The sequence below is a fragment of the Mugil cephalus genome, chromosome 12 (genome assembly GCF_022458985.1).
Source record: "Mugil cephalus isolate CIBA_MC_2020 chromosome 12, CIBA_Mcephalus_1.1, whole genome shotgun sequence".
NCBI classification, from domain to species: domain Eukaryota; kingdom Metazoa; phylum Chordata; class Actinopteri; order Mugiliformes; family Mugilidae; genus Mugil; species Mugil cephalus.
Window position 1 is genome coordinate 12,353,143 of NC_061781.1, and position 20,068 is coordinate 12,373,210.

Consider the following 20,068-nt stretch of genomic DNA (forward strand, 5'->3'; position numbering starts at 1 on the left):
GCTTGGACGCCGCCTGCCTTGCCCGTGCTCCAGGTACAGCTTGCCTGCCCCCTACTGTCGCAACCAGTGTTTGGAGGCGCCGCACGCAGTGATTTGAACCAATTCAATTCAATTCGATTCATTATTATTTTAATTATTATTATTAGTTTATTGAATTGGGACAGTGCGCATTAATCAACACTGATGCGTTAGTCATCAGTGTAAATACGCCGGACTGAACACAAATGCTAATTTTCTTCTTTTCTTCATATATACATATATATGCGTGTGTGCATAGATAGATAGATAGATAGATAGATAGATAGATAGATAGATAGATAGATAGATAGATAGATAGATAGATAGATAGATAGATAGATAGATAGATAGATAGATAGACATTAAAAAAGATAAACATTGATGGACATTAATTGACCAACAACCACAACCAAAGAGTATGTATCAGATTAAGAAAGTTATTTAGGCTATGTTAGTACATGTCTGATTTTTATTTATTTATTTTTTTTAATAACAATAATCAAAAAAGTAAGTAGTTGTCAAATGCTTGGCGTGAGGTGGTAACTTGTTCCAGGAATGTGTTCCTCTTACAGATAAGACCATTTGGGAGAATTTGCCTCGGTACATTACAGTCACCTCTAGTTAGAGCTCTCGTTCTTCGTCCTTCAGTGTTTTTTCTCTGAATGAATTCATTCAGCTTCATTCATTCATTCATTCATTCAGCTTTGAACATGAGACAGGCATCCATAAAGATTTGATAGCTGTCTAGATCAAGAATATTATACTTTTTTAGGACATTACAATAATGAAAGTGAAGAGGTTTCCAGTCTAAACTTATAGCTGCCTTCTTAAAGAGATACTTGACAGGTTTTGCTTTACTTTCTATTTTTATTTTTTATTTTTTTCTAATTTCATTTATTTGGCATCAATAACAATATAAACTGCCTTTACAAAATCCAGTCTGCAGCTTCCAGAGCAAGCCTGGAGGTGACGGCAGCAAGAGAAAACTCCCTTTTAACAGGAACAAACCTTGAGCAGAAGCCAGCTCATATGGAGGGACCCATCTGCCTCAGGCTGCCTGGGTAGAGACAGAAAAGAAAGAGAAGCAGCAGGAGAAACAAGATAAACACACATCTCTCATAGATATGTTGTAAAGTATTTGCTCACCTGCTTTTACAAGCATGTGAACTTAAATGACATTCCATTCTTAATTTATAGGGTTTAATATGACGTTGGCCGACCCTTCGCAGCTACAGCAGCTTCAGCTCTTCTGAGTTTGTGGGAATGTTTGCCCATTCTTCCAGAAGCACATTTATGAGGTCAGACACTGATGTTGTACGAGAAGGCCTGGCTCGCAGTCTTTGCCCTAATTCTTCCCAAAGGTGTTTTATCGGGTTGAGGTCAGGACTCTGTGCAGATCAGTCAAGTTCTTCCACATCAAACTCACTCATCCGTGTCGTTATGGACCTTGCTTTATGCACTGGTGTGCATTCATGTTGGAACAGGGAGGGGTCACCCCCAAACTGTTCCCACAAAGTTGCTTTTTATTTCATTTATTCATTTACCGATTCACTGGCTGCTATTCTGACATCGCCTATATTAACAACTGGGATTTATTTTGAAGAAAAGTCTGAGAACATAGGCTGAGAACACTGATACAAAAGTTCAAATAGCCATTAAAATGGGAGTGTCCTGAAGGAGTTAAAGCAGGGGTGTCAACACAGCCCAGTTTGATCACAAGCAGGCAAGACCAGTAACACAACAGCATAATAACCTATAAGCAATGACAACAAGATTTTTTTCTATTCGTTTTAGTGCAAAGAACAAGTAAATCAGGAGAATATTTACATTTAATAAACTATCTTTCAAAAAAAAAATTAAATTTTTCAAGAAAGACAAGTACAGTTTGGGTTCATTGCTGTCTGCTGTTTAGTTTCTGGGTCTCAGTGTTGTGTTGGGTCCACTTCTCTGGCTAAAACAGTGGAGAAATTAGAGATGGCAGTTATTTTTATTGAAAAACTGCACCCTCCTGTGTCATTTTCACAGTTTGCACCTGTAAGTTAAAGTGTCAATTTAATATGTGAAAGCCCTGAAAGTGACACTTGGCTTGAAGATCAAGCCCTGAAAGGAGTTTAAGGGTCACTTTGAGTTAAAGTCCTGAAAAAAATCGGAAGAACCAGACACAGCCGGAGCTTACACCGATCATCCACAACATTAAAACCAGGAGAACTAAATAGCAGTGACCGTTTTAAGACGATGCATTGTTCTGCTGGGAAACGTTTTGACATGGCATTCATTTATTTATTTATTTGCACTGTAAGAAAACACAATTACAAAGAAAAAAAACAGAAATTAAACAAGTATGAGTACGGGAGAGGTTAAAAAACCCGACAATATACAAAACTTCAAAAAATAGATCAACAACAACAACAACGAGAGAAAGCAACAACAAATAACAACAAAAAGGAGAGCAATACAAGTGTCGTTTCATAGCAGACAGAAAAAATCTGAAATAAAAACATGGTTTTTGGATCTAGGCATTCATGTGGATGTTCAGGCAGAGACTTCCTGGGTAGGACGGGTCTCTAAGGATGTTAATAGTCTAAACATTGGACATAACTTGACTAGTGGTAGAGAAGAGTTGATATTTTCCTGAAGTAGCAAAATATTACAAGTTACAATCCTGTATGACAATCCCACATAAGTGTTATCTGTACAGTGTGTGAGAGTGCAGATAACTAAGCTCCGATGCAGATTCTGTTAAGATTAAGAAGAGGGAAAAATCACTGTTTTGTAAGTTTGTCATAACTTGTGTCATTTTAAATGCTACCCTTCATTGCACTATTTGTAAAAAAAAAAAAAGAAAAAAGAAAAAAAAAGAAAAATTATGGAAATCTGTTTTAATCCTTAAAATGTGTTGAATTTTAAGATTTCAGTTATATCATCCATCGCATAAGAGTAACTAGAGCCACTCTGCCTTACAATGTTATCGATGTACATATAAGGTATTATAAAAAAAAATAAATAAATAAAAAAACACTTAGGTACTTTCCACCGCGTCATGTGACCCACATCAGAATCTAGCTCACGGTTTCAATATCAACTTGATTCAAATGTCACAAGGCATGTTATAAAACAAATTAAAGGCTAGATATTAAACACAAGCTACCTTTATACGTGCCTGTGTCAAATGCACATGAGGCTGTTAAAAGACACTATTAGCTTATCTCATATTTTACATTTCTCCGTGACTCTTTCTCAGCACCCGACAAAGTTAACAACATCGCACCGCCTGGAAGCTACACACACTTTGAATATTTTATGTGTGCTAACATAATTTATAAATTACATTAATTACAATATTAGATTTATGAACGCTTCACAATAACTAATTCTATTTAGAAGTGGAAATCGGTCATCACATTTATGAACCTCAAATGTAATAATAAAAAGACAGACAGACAGATAGACAGACAGACAGACAGACAGATAGACAGACAGATAGATGTGCAAACCAAGTTTAGTGTTTGTTTCATGAGTTATTATGATTATATTACTAATAACAAAAACAAGCAGTGGTTAAATTTCGTGTTGTCTTACAATCTTTAGCTGCTCTATGTCATATTCACTGCCCATTGTTTTCCTTCAGGTGATGTTTCTGTGTCCATTGTCAGATAATTCGAAATTACATGACAAAGAAAGACTGCGCTCTTTCTATATTATTTTCTGAAATATTAAATAAATATGTTTTAAAACAAACCAGATACATAATTGTTTCACTTCATCTGAACATGTCACCACCAGGTGGCGCTGTATACACAGTAAAACGTTTTTCACAGTCAAGGTATCTTGCATATATACATATCGTTAGCCTAATAGCATAATTGCCCAAGTCACATTTGAATGCTTTCAGAAAACAAGAAAAAACTCAATCTTTAGCTAGTAAACGCAAACTAACAATCAAAAAATGACTTGGGCAGTAATGCTATTAGTCTAAGCTCTCTCTATATATGTGTAATATATAGATATACATGTAGTGTGACTACCATTATTCGAAGGTGATACATACTAATTTAATAAAAGACCCTTCCTGAATGTGTGTTTGACATCCAGGTGGTAGTTTTCTCCGGGATTCCTTCCGTTATGTTCATAGACGGCCGCATTCACCTCCATCTGAACATCGAGAAGACTACTTTTCCTGTCAGGAGAAAACAAAAAAAGTTGAGCTTACGCGGGAGCTGCGTGATGCTGAACATTCGCTGTTGAGACTTGTTCCTGTACCTCGTTTGTGCTTTGCGTAGGGCATCGGTCAGAGCCTTCAGGTAAACAGACCGGTGTCCGTCTCCTTGCTCCAGCTGACGCTCATCCGTCCAGCAGTGGCTCCAGAACACGTCCGCATCTGTAGGGATGTGATTACACGCGGACAGACCGGCGTAGCCATCCGTCTCGATACCTTCGTCCTGGTTGTACATCCTGGTGCAGGGCAGGAAATCTTGAACGCTGTACCGCTGGATGAAGAAGAGCTTGGGCTTGCCGGTCATCACGGGGCATTGCTCCGCGGTGAAGAGGCGCCTGACACTGTCCATGGGCAGACCCCTGCCGTACAAGTCCGTACCCAGGAGATGATCGTCTGTACCGCGGCTTATGATGCAGCAGACAAAGCTGTCGCCTGGGTAGTTGTCTCTGTGTCTGATTACGGTTTTGAGAGCTGAAAGAGTATCGTCAGCAGTCAGCCACTTTTGGAGGATCACGTCGAAGTGAAGATCCTTAAATGTCTGCTCCAACATTTCTAAGGGAGCAAGGACAGATGGAGACTTTAAAAATATACATGCAGTTGTACAATGATTATTATGTTTTAGTTTTATTATTATTTATTATAACCTCATATTGCATCAGGGCTAATTCAAACACATACTTTATCAATACCCTTCATACAAACTTAAGTACTGAACTTACAGTATGTTCAATTTTGAAGCACTTTCTTCACTTTCTTCTACTTTCTTGTTCTCATTTAAATAAAATAAATAAAGTCACATCACATGAACATGAAAGACATCAAATGTTCTCTGCTGAATTTGAAAAGCTTCCTGAGGATATCAAAGCGTTCCAACCTTCCGTCTTTCATTTTCACAAAAACGCAAACATGAGAGGTATGTAGAAAGAAACACACTGATGTTCTTTCTCTTTCTTTTTTCCCCCTCTTGCGTTAAAATGTCACAACGAATCAGGTCAGCGCTGTGAACCACTTTAGGGGCCACGACCCCTTAGATTGGAAACCACCTAACAAAAACCACTCAAGCTTACCAGCTGCAGCACTAAAATCACGCCTCGGACTCAACCACCTAACATACAGCGGTGATCGCTTCGCATTATCAGTCAAGAAAACTTTGAGCTAATGTCATGTAGTGTTTTTAAAATTCCTTTTAGTGTCTCACCTCCATCGTTACCCACACAGTCTATGATCAGGCAAACTCCTCTTGGGTTAGTGTTAAATTTGTACAATTCTAGCGATCTCTGAAATGCAAAGGGACAAGACAATTTATGAATACACCTTAATAATGAAATGACACTTAAAGATAAAAAATAATGCTCCAAGACTGAGTAAAAAAGCCCACCTCAGGGATCTGCACTGCGCTTGTGACCAACGGTGCATTTACTCTGGCTGAGGACAAAAAGAAATATCATAATATGTACAACAAAGTGAAATGAATAAATGACTAAGAATGAGCCGGGGCTTGCCAGACGTCACTCTGTGAAGCCCCCAGCCATATACGTAATGTTTGACAATATCTGCTTCATTTTTACTCAACCTGACTTACCAATGCGATGGGGCTGTCCTTGTCTTGTTTGCTACACAGGAATCAAAAGAGAAAGTATTATTCAAAGGTACCGGACTCATGAGCGGGAAATTAAAAGGATTTTTTTATTTATTTATTATTTCTTTTTATTACAGTGTCGTACTCACATGAGTTCTACAATTTGGCAGTAGAGCTGAATGGCGCCCAGGAATTTCAGCTGTAAAATATAACCATCATAAATCTCTAAATAAATAAATGAATGTTTAATGATGTGCCTGCTCTTGTTCGGTTAATTATTTTTTTCTTTGGTCCATGCGTTCAAATGTTCTTTTGAAAAGTTAAACATTTACGTTTTAAAAGAAAGGGTTAATTTTTTTTAAAAAAAAGTACTACTGACTAATTTGGAATAAGCTCTTTCAGTTTAGTTATGATGATATTTTTATATGTGACTGGAATGGCCTGAAGCCAAGAATCTTGCCAACAAGGTACAAGGTTCAAGGTTTTATATTGTCCATAAGGAAATCGAACTGTTAACTTGGTCATTTTAAGTTTTGTGAATGGTTGTTTGTCTCTCTGTGCCCTGTGGTGACATATCCATTACTCACAAACCCACCTCTGCCAGCGGACCCTTGGCAGGATAAGTGGTCATAGATAACGAACTGGCTGTGCCAATTAACAAGTAAGTGCAAGTTAACAAGCAAGTGAAAGTGAAAAAGAAGATTAAACATCTCCTGCTTGTTTTCAACCATTCTTTGTCTAACTTCTACCCTTCATATTGCTTCACCTTATTATAGCATTACAGTGATGTCATACAAAGTTTCATTCATTCTTTTCACTTCCCTTTTCCATTTAAATGTGTTTCACTTCCATGTACTATCCATGTGCACAGTATCAGTCTCACAAACCTTTTTTTATTTTAAGATTCGTTTCGAATCACTCAGTGTGAAAATGTGTAAGCAAAACACAGTCTCACCTGACATCTTGTAAGATGCCACTCTTTTGGCTAAGTCAATCCGGTCAATGTCCCTCAAGCATTTCTCCACAAAGTCGACTCTCTCCGGAGAAACGGAATCCCTTTTCTCCAGTTCCACAATGACGTCCAAGAAATTCTGTCGCACAAAAAGAAGGGAAATTAATCATGGTATCGATTATACAAAATAGCCTACTTTCTTGAAATGACTCTCTCCCATACAATCGCAGCACATCCACTGAGGCTCACCTTCACGTTTTCCAAATTCTCTCGAGATATTGTGTTGCCCAATAAGAACTTTATCCGGTTCACATCATCAGAATTCATCTCCTCGCTTATGGCAGCCATCAATACCCTGCAGAAAGAAAAAAACAAAACAAAACAAAACAAAACAAAAAAAACATTAAAAATGATTTTAGTCTCAAAATATGTACGATTCTCCAGCTAAATGTGTCCATGCATCTTACCTGAATCTTGACAGAACTTGTTTGTGTTTCAGGTCCCTTTCTATGTTTTCTCTGCTGAATTTGAAAAGCTTCCTGAGGATATCAAATCGTTCCAACCTGTAGACGAGCTCTGCCAGGAACAGACCATTGTTATCGCGGGAGGTCACTATAGATCTCAGTGCCTCCTTCACACAAGCCACACTGGTATCCGTTTCGGGGCTCTCGCAGAGGTAGAGGAGTCTCCTGCGCTCGCTGCTGTCTAGAGACTCCGCTATGTGATCGATCTTCAGCAACTTGTCCTGAAGAGCCATGGAGTTTGGTTGAAAAGGTCTGACAAACAGGAACGACACCGAAGGCCAATTTAGCGATCAATTAATTTGCAAATGAGGGCAAAACGGATTAGATAAAAAAAAGAAAGAAAAAAAATAGATGTTAGATTAAAGTTCTACAAACGAGCGTGAACACAGAATGAGCAGAGGCAGGAAAAATTTCGGAGTGTAGGAAACTGCTTCCATTACGTCGATGACGCACTTCTCTAAATAAGGTTCCGGAAAGTACCGAGCGCTCGGATGTAACGGAACCAAAAAAAACTGACACACAATAAATTCAGATGAGCGTTTAGAATTCAAAAGTAAATCCCCGCAAAATTCTTACGACATTAACAAAAACGGGATCTTAAGCAAAGAGAACGAAAGTGAAAGCAGGCACTTAAAGCCACAACCTACTCAGCCCGTCCAGTAGCCTAGGGCCAAGTCATCACCAACGCCCAACTCTCCAGACTCGATTACAATACTTGATGTTGTAGTCACAGTTTCAGGTTAAAAGGTTATGATAGGATGTATCAGAGAGATCTATATCAAGCTCGATTTGAAATAAATAACGACAACTCCCAATGTTCCCAATACAACGTAGTGGCCTACATTATGAATGTGTTTGCATTTAATTAACTGCACTATTAGGAAACATGTAATGAACAACAATTTCTGTTGCTGCAATTAATGTTTAGCTCCAGGTCTCCGTGTTGTGTTATGTTCGCATAATTCGTCCCTCTCGCGGGGCGCTTTTGGCCCGCGGGCCGTTTGTTTGACACCTGTGGTAGGGAGTTTTCCTACGGCTATGAACGCAGCACTGGTGCTCCACCTCCTCCTCTCGTGTCTTCCTGGTTCTGCGCACCAAAGCGCACTGAGTCCCGCGTCTGACCAATCGTGTGCCGCTGTGGCTCAGCACCATTGCAGTGTGTGTGTATGTGTGTGGGGGGGAGAATCATACATACGGAGGTACAGGTCGTGGAAAGAGGGATCGTTTGGAGGAAAGATACACGACCTGAGTGACCGCTCCGGAGGTAACGCCGCCCCTGTTTCCACTATACGGTCACCGTGTGACATCCCCGCAACCAGCTTTAGTCCGAGTGAGTATTTATTGCCGGCAAAACAGTCACATTTTTTTTTCCAGGTAGTCGCAGTCGAGGGCTGCTGGTGACTTGGAACATCACCAGCAGCGTTGTGTTGGTGTGGACCCGGCGGGGTGGCCGCCACGGACACAAGTGTTGTCCGTGTGTAGCTTGGAAACAGGCTGCAGGCAGCAGGCAGTCAGCCGTTTCGGCCTGGTCACGACTGATAGAAAATGAGCACATCTACCAGCTGCTGACTTTAACAGCCACGCTAAAGGCATGCACGCCGTGCTAAAGGGTCCTTTATAGTACTGCGGGGCCTAGACGCGTAACCTACGCACGTAGCCTAGGCTGGTGCCAGTCATTTATACTTGTGCACTCCTGAGTCCGGCACGCTGTATAACAACGCCACCCAAACGATGCTGTGTCTCTTTTTGTTTCCCATTCAGGTTATTTTTTTTTCCTCTTCCTGCTTCACTTTCAGCAATGGCGACCGAAACTTTCCTCGAAACTTCCACCAAATGTCGTTGAAATTTCGTTGAGCACAAGTCATAGAAATGTCTGACCTCCAGACCTCCTCAGGCGGTGTTACCGATTCTTTAGTGATCCAGAACAACCAATTCAAAAGTCACGGCGATGGAAGGAAATACTAAAGCGGAACCTCGGTACTACCAAGTGGACGAGTCACACATCTTGCATTCTACATCGCTGCAGCGTGTTGTGGTTGGTCGGTGCTTGTCTCTGCATAGGGACTGCGTTAACGTAGCAGCCTTTGCGTCAACTTAAGGCAGAAGCATTAACTGTGGGATGGCTAGCATTGACGTACGGGTCCGGGCTGTCGTGGCAGCTGTACCAGTCTTTAAGCTAACTGTGGACTACCTGGCACTTATCAGGGGTTAGCACGCCTCAGTGTTTGAGGTCAAACAGCAGACATGTTGTCGGTCATTTGACATCATGCACTGCATCTTTTGTCAAGCCTTCACTTAATGCTTAGCCTTCACAAACCACTGCAGCTAAAAAAAAAAAAAAAAAACATAGGTGGAGGTGTCCTGATATAACTTTTCAGCCATCTGTCTAAAAAGATGTGAAGGGATGTGTCTACCCAACATTATGTGCATCGGCTGCTGACTTGTAAATCGCTGTACTCACTAATCAGTTCATTAGGTACTCCATTGAAAAACAAATGTATTCTAAAACAGCAGTCCTGCTCTAAGTCCAAAATGCTCATCCAGATTAATTACCGACTTTAGCCCAGGACTGCTATATAAGAATTAAGTTGATTTTTACTAGTATATCTAATTTTATTGGAACTTAATTGGTCATCAGAGCATCATAATATTGTGTAGGTCTCTCTTGTGCCTACACAACAATTCTCATCGGAGAATGGACATGCACATTCTGAGGGTGTCATATGATGTCTGGCTACAGGATGTTGTTGTGGGGGCCTTTGGGTCCTGTGGGGAAGGGCCTCTGTGGATCATCAGTTATGTTAGAAACTTGTGCAATTCTGTGATGATCCACGTCTCCATTGCCTCAGCAAACAAGGGTGAGCACCTCCTTATGTTGCATTCAGAGCTGCACCATCATTAGGGTAAAGGCAGATGTCCCACTCATGCCCCAGACTGTTTAATAGGCTGTGCATGGACAGGGCAGTGTATTGGCATCGGCCAGTTGTTCTCTCCTCTCCACTCTGCTCAGCCAGTTTGCTGCTCCTTCCAAGTTATTTTCTAGTTGTGTGTATTTAGATTGACGTAGTGACACAAAAAAACAAAGTGTGTGTGGTATTTGTTTGTTAAAACCGGCATTGGTAAATGAATTGAATGCTGCCTGCGCTCGCTTTGATCTGCATAAATAAGCCACCATTAAAATAATAGTGTAATGGGCGAAGATGTAGAGCTGAAGATCCAGATAATTCCGCGCCATCTGCTGCTCATCCTCAACCGTCATCCTCCTCTCTCCTCCTCCCTTGCTGTATCTCTGCCACCGTGTGTTTTGGGACTAGGCTAACATCAGAGCTGCGGCCTTTTTTAGACAGAAACTCCACTTACCCACTTAATCTGTGTCTCCAGGAGTTGAGTCTCATCTGCTGCTCAGCGAAACATATGGCGACTTATTCAACCCACTGTTTAAGTTGTAGGAGGCCCTAAAATATGTGGGATCACGTTATGGAATTTCTGGTTGCATGAATTTGAACAGTGCACTGTAATTACACGACCACGTTTTAAAGTTAGCATGACTTAGCTTGAGTTAGCGTTTGACCTGACCGATAATGCACACATTTGTTGGTTGTGTGTTGATTACACATCTGCTCCAGCTCTCGGCATATCGAGACTATCCCTAAACCAAAACAAATGAAACCACAACTACACCGATTTGTATCGAGCCCCATGGTGTGTTGCCTCCCTTCCACCAATGGTGATGCACATGCTTAGGGGATCAAAGCTGTAATTAGCCTGCCATGGATTAGCAATGGGCACTATTTTCCACTGTGCTCACTCCCACAGAGCCAGAGGATCACACAGGCAGCAAGCCCCCCTGCCCTTCCAACAGAGATGAGCAGAGCTGCCATGGTTCTTATATGTGCCCACAATGGCAGTCACATGAGAAACCTCTCGCTTATTCCCTGGAGATTTTTTTTTTTTTTCTCATGTAGCTTTTCTGGATGCGGTTTGGTTTGTTTGTAGTAATTCAGCATCCAGCATGGGTTTCTTAATGTCCTTAAAAGTCTTGAGTAAAATCTATCTGGTCATGTTGCGTGCAGTCTGAGAGTCAGCTGTGGTCGGACATGGAGAGAGAGCGTTATGGTGCTGCTGACTCACTGAACTGCCAGGTATGAGATCTCTCATGACTGTTTCCGTAATGTACAATATGTTTCTCCTCTCTGTGTCTGACATCCAAATTAGACTTTACAAGAAGTGGAAGATGTGTGTCCGGAAACCAGGGCTATGACAAAGAATACGCACTGCAAAGTTTAATCTGCGGATTAATTTCTCTATTAATCTGTTAATTAATGTCGTATGTCAAGAAATAGTGAGCAATTAGTTATTTTACTATTGCCAAAAGTGTTGTGTTCAAATGGCGTGTTTATTTAAATAAATAAAACAAATTGAATACTTGGCACATTTTTGCACCTTCAGTCCTGCTGCTGTACAACTCGGTCGTTGTGGCTTTGCTGTTTCTACGTTTGAATTCACAAGCATGGTACAAACTTTGCAGTAAAATAGCTGCATTTTCTTGGCATATCAAGAATGAAATTAAGTCTGACAAAAAATAGGAAAGTCAAAGCTGATCGTTCACTCAGGATAAACTCGTATGTGAGGCCACACAGGATGTCGAATTTGGAGCATTTACCTTTGTTTGTTTGCACTAATTACTTATCAAGTAAGTAAGTACCCCTTATAAGTGTATTTATTTTAGACAAGTGTATTACATGTTTTTGGCGGCGGAAGAATTTAAAACTCAGATTGTATCTGGAAAGTGTCTCTTTCTGCCGTGTTTGGTGCTTTGGTTTGCTGGGTGTGTGTGTGAATACTTTAATTAGGTTAGATTAAGTAGATTATCCCTAAAGGAAACGACCTGTCCCCATGGAAGCGCAGAGCGACATTGTCCCGTTTTACAGTAAGACTGGCTCTTTTCTGTTTGATAAATTTTTGATGCTTTTCAACTTAACAGAATTTAAAGGTGTTTTCACACTGGTTCCCAAACAGCTCAAACTAATCGGGGCGAATAATGTCCAATATATCAAACACGTTTGACGAGTAGCGTTTAAATTATGGATGACTACAGTCTACAACAGTGTTGCTAATCTTAGCAGACTATCGTTGACGGATATGAAACATTTTTCATCCACAGCCTCCTGCTTTGGTTTATTTTTCTCTCACTTAACCCTTTAACTACATATTTCCAGCGCAGTGAGCTGCTGCACCACAGTCTTGTTTACATCCACTTTCCTGTGAGATCATGTCAGGTGGTGCATTGCCCCCTTAGGCTCGATTATCTGAATAATGTCCTGTAGTGTGTGTGGCACTAACATTTTCAGCTCTAGAGAGAAGGTAGCCTGCGACGTTTGTATGTTAAAACCGTCCAGGGTTTTAACCAGCGTAGTTTTAGTCCTGCCTAAGTGGTTAAACTATAATCCACCGCTCTGCCCAGATGCACTGAACAGATAACTTATAACACACAGGCCAGCTTTTTTTTTTTTTTTTCAAATCTTCAGTTCCTTAAGGCCGCACCGAAAGCTTCACATTCTCCTTAACAAGGTTTAGAGGCTTTGAATAGAAAAATAAATGAGGATCTACTGGGGTTTAATAATGACTTTCAGCACAGATGGAGCAGAAACCTACACCTACAAATGTGTCCCCTGCTGTTTGTGTTTCTCAACAGTAGCATTAACCGTTACCTGCAGTGACAGTCTGAACAAAGCGGCTCAAAAAAAAGAAAAAAAAAAAAAAACGCACAATTTTCAGTTACCTCCAGTTGCGACGCTTTTCACACAACCAGGGAACATTTTATCAAACGGATCAAATCAAGAGCTCGGATCAGTCGACGGTGAATGAAAAAACAGAAAACCCTCAGTAGAGAAGCTGGTGCTTGTGAATGTTTGACATTTCTGCATGATAAATGACCAACCCTGCTACTCGGTAGTGTTTACCCAAAGGTCAAAATAGCTGGGATAGTTGAACGCCAGTTTTGCGCAATGACACCAAACATACTCAAAGGATTGTGTGGCACAAGGAGCTCTGTGAGAGCCTCCTGCTTTGGCACAGTTTTAACACTTCTCACGTTCGTGTTTCTGTTTTGCAGCACATACCGTAGGCTGGCAAAGTCTAACGCCACGTATGTTGTTATGTTTAAAGTTTTGCTGGCCAGATCGACCTATTTCACATGTGAAATGTAACTCCCGGACAGGAGGACATCTTGCCGTTGACCCTTTGACACAGTGTACACGATACCGAAAGGCGCCTGAACTTTACCCCCGTTACAGGGTGTCAAGAATGTGTGTGGAGGGGAAACACAACCTCTGTGTTATTGACGTGGCTAAAGTCAGCGGTCGGCGTGTTTAAAGCAAGATAAAGGGTCATCATCCTCTCACAGCCCCTGGGTTTTACCTTCTCGTTGGTCACCTCTCCGCTCTCCTGCTCAGCGTGCTGGTCACGACTCGGCGCCCGTCTGAAGTTGAGCAGATGCCAGAGCCTGGTTGATTCCTGGAGCCTTTGAGTTGCTGCCAGTTATTTGTTGTTGTGATATGAAAGAAGAAGTGGAGGAAGGGAGGTGGAGGCTTTCGCTGAAGTAGCTTGGCAATCGAACAACGCGGTTAGTTTAAGCCCAGTCAAAAGAATGGTTTACATAATTCCATTGTTTATAGATGTCTATGGTCTGAAATGCTCGAGTGACTGAGTGTTTCATTAGCCACACGAAGTCTGGCCAAAACTCTCCGGCTAATGCTTATTAACTTGGCTGCAGTTGCAGTTGCAGAACTGTGTCATTGTAAAGCCGGAGTAATTTCTCTGCGGCCGCTGCAGTTCAATGAATGGAACCAAAATGTCGCCAGCATTGTTGTTCTTTCTCATACTGCAGGAATCAGTTTGATTTAACTACTATTATGTGTGGAAGGGGTGGAAGGAAATTGAGGGATCGAGCTCGGTGGCCTGATTTTCTTCGTATTCACAGACCTCCCAGAATCTGAGGTTATGATGTGCCGCCTCTCCTTCTCCTTCTATTCTCTCCCCCTCGTTGAGCCTTTGGCTTTGCTGGCTGTGGTCATGGTGTATCACGAAAGCTCAAGGTGGCCCATTGTTAGGAGACCGTTTAGCGGCTTATGTAGCAGTTCAGCACTTTCCTCCATTTCTCTAGAGGAAAGTTGAATGCTTAGCTGCCCCTCGCAAACATGCACCATTTGCACACGCTGTCAGCGGCAATGCTAAATGCTTAGCGGTCACGTGTTTATAGTTTGAACTGTCATTGAACTCCTGACCGCCAGTGTTTTCGCTTTAGTGAAATAAAAATACACAACCACCCCCTCTTCTTCTTTATTTATTGTCAGTGTCAGAAAAACATTGGTTTATGTTTTATTCTTTAAGGATTAGTGGACAGCATCACAGTGTAAGGTGCTGGCAAGGTTTTCTTTACCCCTGCAGAATATTACATCTCTTTCATTATAATGCAAACACCAACACTGACCACAGCTTGGAACAACTGTGTGATTGAATCAAGATTTTTTTAAACTAAAGAACACTGTAACCTTCATACGTTTGGGTTAGAAATGCCTCACACTACCGGTGTCTGGGCGAATAGTTTGTACTTGTACGCTCTTCAAAGACTGCAGCCAACAGCCGACTGCCACATATGTTTCACTATAGCCTGGAAGAAAGCAGTTCTTCATACTAGCAGTAGTCGGTGTTGAAGCTGGAAGGACTACTTTTGGCTGTGTTAGCTTGATCTACTAAGACACAAGTCGGGCCCTTAACAACAACTGGGTCACCTGAGGCTCGAAACACCCGATGACAAGAACATCACTGAAGATACATCCCAGCACGTCCTACTTTGCACCTCTGACGCTGGGAGGCGAGGAGTAGCCGCAAGCTGTTGTAAAACTGGCCTTTCCTGAACGCCACTTATCAGTTTGTCTGGATTTCTTTCGCTCTAGATTGTCACTGTGAAAATATTTGCATCTGGGAACATTCCGATGAGATGAAGATAAAAAAAAAAGAGAAGAAAAAACAAGAAGAGCCTTCCGTGTTCCCTTAGACTTTGCTGCTTTACTTTCATCCCTTCGTTTCTCTTTTCGTTGACTGTTTCGCCAAAACTGCACAGCTAATCGGAGAGGGAGGACCCTTTCTTCACGTAGCCCACTCCTGGATCTGTTTACACCGGGACATGTGAGTTGATCGTCGCAAAAAAAGGAAGAATTTCTGACATATTTAAGGGATTGTACACAAGAAACAAATGATAAGTGAAAGTGATTGCATCAGAAAGGGTTCCGTCCTGACATAGTGTTACTCCACGTTTTCCTGATTTATTAATCTCAAAAATTATAGGGTGGAATTCGCAAGAGGTCACTGGAAGTCGTTTAGGATATGGACAAACTAAATGCTTATTTTGAATGTAGCAAACGGCGTAAGCTTTCCTAAGTCGTGTTGTCTCTCCTTAATCCCACTGCTAATATGCCGAGGCTTGTCGGGCACCCTGGATGGGCCCCGGTGCAGCCAGCATGTGGATGTGTGTACACGCAACATTTGCATTGAAGCCATTTGTGTACTTCAGCTGGAGGAGCAGGAGGGGGGGGCCGGATGCTGTTGGCAGTCACCTGTGCTGCGGTGTGTTGTGAATCACCCTGTGTGATCGTTGGAACCCTTTATGTGTGTCTGTGTGTGTACTTAGTTGCAGCACGGGCCCATCCCAACACGTCTGGCCCTGCAGCTGCAGCAGAGCTAATTTTAGCCCAGGATGTGCGTACGCCTCAGTTCCCCTAGCTGGGCCTATGAGAGACGAGGAGAGGATGGGGGGAGACACGGAGGCTAATTTTTCACTCTTTGCCTCCTCTGTTCTGTGCACCTGCCTATGTTTTGTCTCCCCGTGTATCGCTTACCTAACTGGATATTTTGAGTCAAAAAAAAGACGTTTTTGTGTCCACATGTCTTTGGGGCAGATTTACATAAGAACATATTGACTTTAGTCATTATTGCTGCCTGTTTTGGACCTTTTCTGTCCTGCTGAGGTGTGTGCTCTATATCTAATGCTCTATATGGTTATCAATCTGTAAAGTAGTCTGGGTAATTTGGATATTTTCCAGTGCACCTTTTGCTCTACATTCTGCTGTGCATGCTCTGCTGGCGAGCGGCTGGGTGCTGTTACGACTGACGGAGGCACAGGGGAGATTACAGCAGACTGGTTCATCGTAGTCAGGTATTAGAGCTAATCCCTCCACCTAGGGAAAGTGTCTGGATAAAGAGTGCCCATGCACGTAGCATGACTGTGTGCGTTTGTGTCGATGAGGTTGAACTAAAATTCACTCGGCCTTTCATCAGCTGTGTTGGAGGAATACTTTGGAGGCGAGGAAAACAAAACGTGTGTGCTTTCTGCTTACTTGTGCGTGTGGACCGCGCTACTCTACGTGTTCTTTGTGCGAATCAGCAGACGACCACACGGCATCGGCGTGAAAATAGCCTGACCCGAAAGAGACGGGCCGCCGAGACCAAATATAGGAATGAGACACAACGATCGATCAGTTGTGTAGTGTATCTTTGAAAGAAACGAAAATATGGCTCTGTAACAGCACATGCCAATGCCCCGACCATGTTATTACACTAAAATACTTTCCAGTCCGATCTTGACCTCAAGGCCTTTAATTCATCTATTCTTAGCTTATTGGAAACATAACAATTGCGAGAGAGGCCCGAAGCAGGAGAAATTCCTTAAAGGCGTCAGCCTGTTGTCAGATGTTGAAGATTTAGTCGATCGCCGTCGCATGGAGCAGGAACTTAAAGGAAGAAATGGCTCAAACGGCGCAGGCACAGAGCTTGCTCAAGTTCAATAATTCATGGCTGGCTGAGCTAAGATGACCTTGAAAAATCCCCAGTGTTGGGCTGTTGAAACCTGGCACTGCTCATTTAGGGCAGAGAGGAGAAGCCGAGACAGACCCATACAAACCAATGTGTGCAGCTTTCATTTCGTCGATTTCTTTTTTTTTTTTTTACCTTTGTTTGTTGATGCAGAGTTTGTATAGCTCAGATTTTTTCCCATCAGTGATGAAGGGATCAAGTTCCACCACTGTACGTTCATACGTCTCTATTGAATTGAACGAAATTATTTCTGTTGTTTGCTGACTTTAGCCTTAGGGTTAGGGCTAGGGTTAGGGTTAGGGTTAGTCTTAGGGCTAGGTCTTGTAAAGATCGGAAAAAATCTTTCTTGATTCTTTAATGTAAATGGCCGAGCACTAGTCAGTCCAGAATATGGTCAGATAACTTCAGCCCGGCAATAATTTCTGATTTGGATGCCAGTCTGGATTACAAACCGCTGTGTCACGTGAAGCTGAAAATACATTTTCAGAACCAAGTCATCTCGAGTGCGAGGACACATATTTACACATGCACCCGGTTGCCACGCTCCTGACTAATGCTGTGTTCTCATTTGCATCTGTTACAACATTTCACTGTGCTTTATTTATATATTTATTTTTGCAAATGTTCCTACAGTCTGCCGGGCTGCGCTCTGGAATATTTTTTTGTACAATCTGTGTTCTTACTGCCACGTAGCAATGCTTAGCAAAAATACATTTTTTTATTTTCATTTTTTAATAAAAGGGGTCAAAGTCGTGGTGATTGTGTTAGAATATTTCAGCAGTGTTTAAGTCTGGTTATGGCAGTAGCCACTCAACACTGATTCATTCAACAATAAAAACATGAAAGCTGCCAGCTCCGGCAGAGGAAATGTTTAACTGCGTCCTAAAAAAAGAACCAATACAAGCTCATCTGTTTATCGCATGTAAAGCCAGTCTGTTTCGGCTGCAGATCCCAACAGAGACGGACTATTTAACTTTTTCTACCGCAGTCTTGTCTCCCCCACTTTGGGTGCTGCAGTGGTAAAGACTGTCTCTCTGTATTTTGCTGGGGTCCAACCTTGTGCTTGTTTACACTGGTTTAATGAGTCTCTTAGTCACAGGTACTTGTATGAGTCATGTGTCTGCAATGAATGATGAGTATTGTGAGGTGTTTGAGGGAGCCCTCACTACAGGGCTGCATGTACAGCTCACAGCTGTTAAGGTGACAGATTTCCACCGGAGGCTATATATATACAGATGTCACTGTTTACCGACACTCTCGTAGGTAGTTCTTTAGTCAACCGCCTCATCTGTCCTACAGTTGAGCCCCATGATTTGGTTAGGTTTTGTCTAAAGAGTTGGTTAGCATGCTACAGCTGCCATTAGCCTCGGTTATCCAGGCAGAAGAGGCGACTGTGTGGTTGAGAGTGAAATCATGACGCATCCACGCGACTAGCAGCCTTGATTAAACATTAAAGATATTAATCGTTCGCCACAGCCATCTTTTTTTTTTGTATTTTAACACTGCTCTGACTGTTTGTATGGAGGGGATGTGTCATTCACCAGCTTAGCTAACAAGTACTTACAGAGTCATGAGGTTCCAGACTCCAGCATGAAAGCGGCTTTAAAGAAGAGTGAGCTTGATGAACAGTTCCTTCTCCTCCTTCCTAAGTGCTGTTTGTGCAACGTGATGCAGCACTCAGTATCTGCATGACTGGGCTGCTGAGATAATCATTGTTGGTGTGTGGTCACATTTTTTTTTTTTTTTTTTTTACCCCAATAATCATGTGAATACATGTGTGGAAGAAAATGTCTTTGCCCTGTTTGTGGAAAATTAAAGTACAGTTAATAAGATTAAAATAAAAACAAATCATCAGGGCAACATGTTTTTACCATTTTTTTTTTTTTTTGACTAAATAAATTCAACTGGTATTTACATCGTTTTAACAACCTTAGCAAATGACAAAGACCTATAGGTTACATCCAGCAAACATCCGCATATTCCTTTTAGATTTTCCTAAAACACTGCTGAAGATGATGGTCCAAAAAAAGACTATGACCAGGAAGCGTCCACAATCGCATTTCATGACCATATACCTAGTGAACTACTGACTGTTTATTTTACTTTGAGTAGTGAGTGAATGAACAGGAGGTGACTTAGGACACGGACATATTTTGCAGTGTGTCAAGCAACGTTATTGTGATGCGGGGTTTGAAGTCCCGTAAACAGGATGGGTCGGCAGTGTCCCACTCCCCCGTGAGCCCCCGCCACAGGACAATGAACAGGTCCTGCGTAGAGGAAGAACGTCCCTTGAAGGAAAGTTGGCTTATGGTCACTTTGCCTGGCCTCTCATTAGGTATCCTGAGATCAGAAGGAATCTTGCTGTTATTCCCAAGTATGTGGCAGCCAAGTATAGTTTCTCGTAACACGACAAAAAGGTCAGTATTTTAATTTCAGCTGTTGTTTGTTGGCTAGTAGAGATCGACCAATATATCGGCTGACTGATATATTGGGCCGATATTTGAGCTTTTTATCAGTATCTGCTAATACGCAAGTGCGTTTGCCGATATATAGCGTGTGTGTGTGTGTAATTTCGCCAGCAAGATTTACAGACGGGCACATCCACAGGCAGCCCTGTGCTGCTGAAGGCGCTGTGGACCCGTGCAGCCCATACATTCCCCCACCGACAGAGTGTGTGTTTGTATAAGAGCGTTAAATATTCTTTGAGTTCGATAAACGGTTATGTTTTTGGTTAAATTGAGACTTATAACATCTGTTATCGTTGTGTCATTTTTTTATGATGTAAATGGAGGGAGAAACAGCAGCATCAGCCCCAAATATTGGCCATCGGCCAATGTTGTAAAAATGTAAAAAGAAATCGGTATAGGCCCTAAAAAATCCATATCGGTCATTCTCCAGTGGCTAGA

The 20,068-nt window shown here is 41.9% G+C and overlaps 2 protein-coding genes across 7 annotated transcripts in view; one reads left to right on the forward strand and one right to left on the reverse strand.

The window, feature by feature from the left end:
- Nucleotides 1-2,256: 2,256 nt before the first annotated feature.
- On the reverse strand, nucleotides 2,257-8,284 carry LOC125017234 (CASP8 and FADD-like apoptosis regulator). Its single transcript, XM_047600119.1, has 9 exons — nucleotides 7,233-8,284; nucleotides 7,015-7,120; nucleotides 6,769-6,904; nucleotides 5,963-6,012; nucleotides 5,817-5,847; nucleotides 5,613-5,659; nucleotides 5,433-5,511; nucleotides 4,279-4,786; nucleotides 2,257-4,195 (listed from the first exon to the last, which is right to left on the reverse strand). Exons 1-9 carry the CDS (start codon nucleotides 7,520-7,522, stop codon nucleotides 4,066-4,068), a joined length of 1,377 nt encoding a protein of 458 aa, XP_047456075.1. The 5' UTR covers nucleotides 7,523-8,284; the 3' UTR covers nucleotides 2,257-4,065.
- Nucleotides 8,285-8,396: 112 nt separating this feature from the next.
- The window catches only part of LOC125017232 (protein FAM126B-like), a 43,358-nt gene continuing 31,686 nt past the window's right edge, over nucleotides 8,397-20,068 (forward strand). For 4 of the 6 annotated variants that reach the window (XM_047600114.1, XM_047600113.1, XM_047600112.1 and 1 more), the window contains exon 1: nucleotides 8,397-8,619. The gene's annotated coding sequence lies outside the window, so the exon portion shown is untranslated. The remainder of the gene's footprint in view (nucleotides 8,620-20,068) is intronic. The other 2 variants (XM_047600118.1, XM_047600117.1) reach the window with 2 other exon arrangements.